The sequence below is a fragment of the Trichechus manatus genome, unplaced genomic scaffold, assembly GCF_000243295.1.
Source record: "Trichechus manatus latirostris isolate Lorelei unplaced genomic scaffold, TriManLat1.0 scaffold00063, whole genome shotgun sequence".
NCBI lineage: Eukaryota > Metazoa > Chordata > Mammalia > Sirenia > Trichechidae > Trichechus > Trichechus manatus.
The window spans coordinates 75,879-81,252 of NW_004443999.1; the positions used below are offsets into that span (position 1 = coordinate 75,879).

Sequence of the window (5,374 nt, forward strand, 5' to 3'; positions counted from 1 at the left end):
GGCCAGCTTGAGCTGGTTCAGCAGGAGGCTGTAGCTGTCTGGGGAGCTGTGGGTGGAGTTGTTCTGTGTGGCTTGGTCAGCAACAGCTTTCCTCAGCTCATTCAGGTCATTCTTCAGCTTCTTGTTCTCCGACTCCAGCTCCTGCCTCTGGAAGACAGGCAAGTGACACAGTCCGTTACTCCCTCATCTCGGGCACTCTTTACTCATCTTCCTGTACCAACCTACCCTGTCCTCTGGGGAAGCTAAGAGCAACCTTCTCATTTTTACAGTGACACCTATGGCAAAGACGGGAAGGGGTTCTGACTGGCATCAGCAAGCAAAGCAGGAGCCTGGATTTGAACCCACAACACCAAGTTATTGGTGTGAAGCATCTGACTTGATACCTCTACAGTGTTGTTGTTGTTAGGTGCAGTGAGTTGATTTTGACTCACAGTGACTCCATGTGACAGACTAGAACTGCCTCATTGGGTTTTCTTGATTGTAATCTTTATGGGAGCAGATCACCAGGTCTTTCTCCCACAAGAGCCACTCGGTGGGTTTGAGCCTCCAACCTTTTGATTAGCAACCAAGTCCTTAACCGTTTGTACCACCAGAGCTCCTTACCTGTGTAGTAGCATCCTCCAAAGTCTGGAGAACACAGATGCAATGTTAGTGTTTCCAAGCTTACTTGTCCCTGAAACCCTTCATTGTGGAAATACTGGGCTCATGATTTTAAATAACGTGCTTTGAACACAGCACTTAAAATGTTAAGGTTTAATATGTTAAGCACTTCGTGACTTTCCTAGAGGAGATATGGAACACAGGATTTCCAAAATAGATTTGTCTACAGAGGCCCCCTCTATTTCAAGGAACATTACACGGACTGAAGTTTTGGAGGACATGCCAGCGACACTGTTTTGCTGTTTTGGTCATATAAAAGGCCACCAACCGTACATGCCAGTGGAGGAAAAAATACTCACAAAAGAATCCAAAATATCATTGGAACTCAGTTTTGGAATGTATTTAAAAATTTCTGGGTAGCATACTTAACTCTATGCTTGAGATGAAATTTGATTTAAGTTAAAGTCTGATACTCTTTGCCGTCGAGTCGATGTGTGACTAAAGTCTGACAGTCACACATAAATCGCTGGAAGGGTTCTGGCATGTATGGGATTCAAAATTTCCCACAGAAAACCCAAAATGTAGACAAGTAGGCATTGGTTGCTCATTTACTACAGAGCAACAGGATGACAGAACTAGGCGACCACTAAGTATAATCTCTATTTTCCAAATGAGAAAGCTGAGGCAAAAGAGTGGACAGCTCACCGTGAGCTTAGAAGCTGAGCTAGGATGACAGCCCAGGTCCCGACTCCTGGTCCAGGGTCTTTCCCACTCCACCATCTAGATGGTGATTTCTGGGAGATTTAGAGCCAGGCATGGAGATAGTGATTCTGCAGAAATGATGAGGGCCATTGTGTAGGGTGATTAATACTTAATGATTACTGATGAACTCATCAAGCCTGTAGTGAGCCTATTTATTAAGTTTAGGAGTTAAGGATCCAGTCAATGCCTGGGTGTTTCTCCACTGGCTAGCAGAGTGCCATGCTTGAGAGTGCCAACGTTACATGTTAAAAGAACACTGGGTTTGGAGGCAGGAGCCCTAGGTCATTGGCCTGGTCCAAGGTGCACACACACACCCCGGGGACCTTAGTTTCCCCAGGTGTGGTTTAAGCAGGGGAGGGAGACTAGATGGTGGCTGAAGTTCTCTCCAGCCCCAACCAGCCATGACTGGGCTCAGTGAAGGCTGTAGACTGGGTGTCTGTGCTGACAACAACCCCAAGTCCCTACTTAGCAGTGAGATCCTGCCCCCAAGAGAGAGAGACAGGCCAAGGGAGAGGCCAGGCTGTTTTTTTCGCAAAGCTTTCCACCTGGGGCACATCTGGGAAATTTCTATTCATTCCACTCTCCATCTCCTGGAAACTTTCTACCTTAATCACCCTCCACATGCCCCAGCCATCACCCCTCCTCTTCTGCCTACCATGGCTCACTCACTACTCTTCCCACATCAGCCTTCCTGGTCAAAGGACGGGTATTTCTGAGGCACCCAAATGTCATGCCATTCCAGTTAGAGAACAGAGGCATTCCATTCATTTCTCTCTCCCTCCTGCCAATATTTATTATCTCCCTAGTTTATACGAGGCACTGTGCTAGGTGCTGCAGGCATGATACTCACAGAAAACCTAATAGTTACACTACAGTACAAATAACTACACTACAGTATGGAACCTGCTATGACACCAGGGAATCCAAGGTGGTTGGGGAACACAGAAGAGGACCACCCACCAAGTCTTGGGGTTAAGAGAAGGCTCCCTGGAGGTGATAGGTGATGTCTAACATGACAACTAAAATACTAGAAGCATAGCCAGGTGAGAAAGGCAGACAAGAGATGTCCAGGGACAAAGGTCTCAAAAAAGGAGGGCTTGCTCAGGAAAGGCAGTGGTGCCGTAAGCAGAGACTGAGAAGGCGGGGAGGAAGTCAAGAGGTAAGGTGATGGTTGGATCACAAGGAGCTATGAAGGCCTTGGTGAGGGAACTGGACTTCATCTGAAGGAGAACAGGGATCTACACTTGGATCTACAAAGGGCAGTGACATTTTCACCATAGGGCTTCAGAGAGCTCTCTCCAGGTGCTGGGAGGAGGCTGGGCATCTGGCTGGGGAGAAGCAAAAGTAACCTGGCATGGGTCATGGCAGTGAGGACAGAGAGACACGGATGTGCCTCAGGGATTTAGAAGGTGAAACTGTCAGGACTTGGTGACTGTTTGGATATGGGAGGTGAGAGAGGAGGAAGATCTGGGATACTTGGGCAATGGGTGATGCCATCTGCTCAGATAGGTAAACCCAAGAAGGGGTTTAGAGTTAAGATGTATTGAGCTGTGGACATGTAGAGATTGTGGTACCCAGGACCCAGGAGGTCCAAAGAGCAGTTAGAAACATGGGCCTAGGAATCTGGATAAAGAGATCAGCTGGAGCTAGATCAGCAGATTGATGATGATGGACATTTTGGGAGAAGGTGTGTGTGAGTGGGGGGATGAAATCATTCAGGGAGAGAAGGAGGGTGAGAGCAACAGCGGGTCAGGGCTGAGGTCTCAGAGCCTCTGCTCCAGATTCCCTATCATAGTTGGGGTACCTCTGTAATCCCAGAATTTTAACCAGCAGATTAGAGGGGCACATGGGCTGGATATCTGAACTGCAGACAGTACATGTACAATTTTTTTTAACTTCAGTATATTTCTGGAGAGCATGCCACAAAGATGACCACTGCAAAGCAAATCATAGTTCACAGAGGAAGCGAGTTATCATAGGAGGTTGCACAATTTCGAACAAGGGATAATTTAATTCTATACATGATCAACAGTATACCACAATTTTATAACTTAGTAATATTTCAAAGCAGTGAAATGGATTCATATTCCATAAAATAAGGTAAATTTGTAGAACTTGTTCAGTCTTACAAATTGAGTTGTCATAAACAGTAACTAATATAATTTACTTTCTTAAAATTCTAGAGAATTTTAATGGAACAGTTATGGATAAGTCCACGTCTCTCTCTCTCTCTCTCTCTCTCAAAAAAGGGGCTAGTTTCATTGCAGTATTATTTATTTATAATAGTAAAATATGGAAACAATTAAAATGTTCAGCAATTGTGGAATGGTTAAGAAAACCATTATAATCATGTTATAAAATATTAACCATCCATTAAGAAATCATGTTTACAAAGAGCTTGGTATATGGAATGATGCTTGCTATATTAAGTGAAAAAAGCAGAATATAAAATAGTGTGTGCGTGCGTGTCTGTGTGTGTGTGTGCGCGCGCGCGCGTGTATGTGTATAGGGAGTCCCTGGGTGGCACAAATGGTTAAGCACTCGACTAACAGCTGAAAAGTTGGCGGTTCAAATACATTCAGAGACACCTCGGAAGACAGGCCTGGCAATCCACTTCCAAAAGGTCACCGCCTTGAAAATCCTATGGAACAGTTTTACTCTGCACACGTGGGGTCGCTATGAGTAGAAACTAACTAGACAGCAACTAACAACATCCCTGTATCTAGCTATATCTACAAAATCATGATCTCTGCGATATAAATAGTACGCATAGAAAAGGCATCGAAAAGAAATATGCAAACAGTCTCAGGGGCTGCCTTTAATTAAGTAGTTAACCAAAAAACCAAACCTGTTGCTGTCGGGTTGATTCCGACCTATATCGACCCTAGAGGACAGAGTAGAACTGCCCTATAGGGCTTCCAAGGAGCAGCAGGTGGACTTGAAGTGCCAACCTTTTGGTTAGCAGCCGTATCACTTAACTACTGCGCCACCAGGGCTCCAGTTAAGTAGTAGGAATATGGATCTTTAAAAATTCTTTAAATTTTCCTATATTTAAATTTTTTTTCTAAGATGAGAATTACTTTAATAAATTTACAAATAAAATGAAAAACTTTTCTTTTAAAAAAGGCATATTAAGGAAACAAATCACCAAAAGAACTTTCTCAGTTGGGTCTCTTTATTCATGCTCAATATCAGATAAGCCATGGTGCAGCTGGTCAGTGAGGATGAAAAGCACCAAGTGCCAACTTAAGACTTCCAGCTGCTCCACTCCAGCTGACCATTTCTCTTGCACAGGCTCTGAGTCCGCGAGCACAGTCTCCTGCTACTGACCCAGCTCTGACTCACAGCAGGCGGATAAGGAAACACCAAAGTTACTGCTGCCCCTGAGCAGCATCTGCTTCCTGCACAACCAGCTCCCAGGCTGCTCCTCAGCACATGGCAGGCATCAGGAAGTGGTGAGCTGCTCACCTCGGAGACCCTCAGCCCCTGCCCCACTGCTCTCACCCTCTCTACCGCCTTCTGGCACTGGCCCAAGCTCCTGATCTCTCGAGGGTGTTACGCTGTCCACCCCAGCCACACGCCTTCACCCTCTGGGGACAATGCTCTGCCTGGTGAGACCAGCCCCAAGGACTCTTCATTTGATCTAACCTCACAGGTGGCCCACCCAAGCCTTGCATGCAGCACCCAAGCATGTGCCTCTTCCCCAGAGCTGGGATGACCTTACACATTATAGGAGGATCAGGGGAAATTTCTAAAATTGGGGGAATCCACACTTTAAGCAAAAGTCACTCATCCAAGGGGCTTCCCAGTGTAGCCTCATCTCAAATCCAGTATGGTAAGGATCAATTTGGAAAACAGCTGAGTAGCCAGATGTGTAACTCATCATCCATTGTAGATCTTTGTCTTACCTCCTCAGGAAGAGTCTATACTTTTGGAGAGCAGAGTACACCTACAACCTCTTTGTATGCCTCAAAGCATTCAGCAGGACACACACCACAAGGGTCACTAAATA

At 45.6% G+C, this 5,374-nt stretch overlaps 1 protein-coding gene across 1 annotated transcript in view; it reads right to left on the reverse strand.

Moving 5' to 3' along the window:
* Window positions 1-5,374, reverse strand: part of MYO5B (myosin VB) — a gene marked incomplete at its 3' end in the record, with an annotated part of 218,200 nt that overhangs the window by 39,895 nt on the left and 172,931 nt on the right. Inside the window, exon 23 of the mRNA XM_023733930.1 lies at window positions 4-182. Within this exon, the coding sequence (XP_023589698.1) occupies window positions 4-182 (179 nt within the window). The remainder of the gene's footprint in view (window positions 1-3; window positions 183-5,374) is intronic.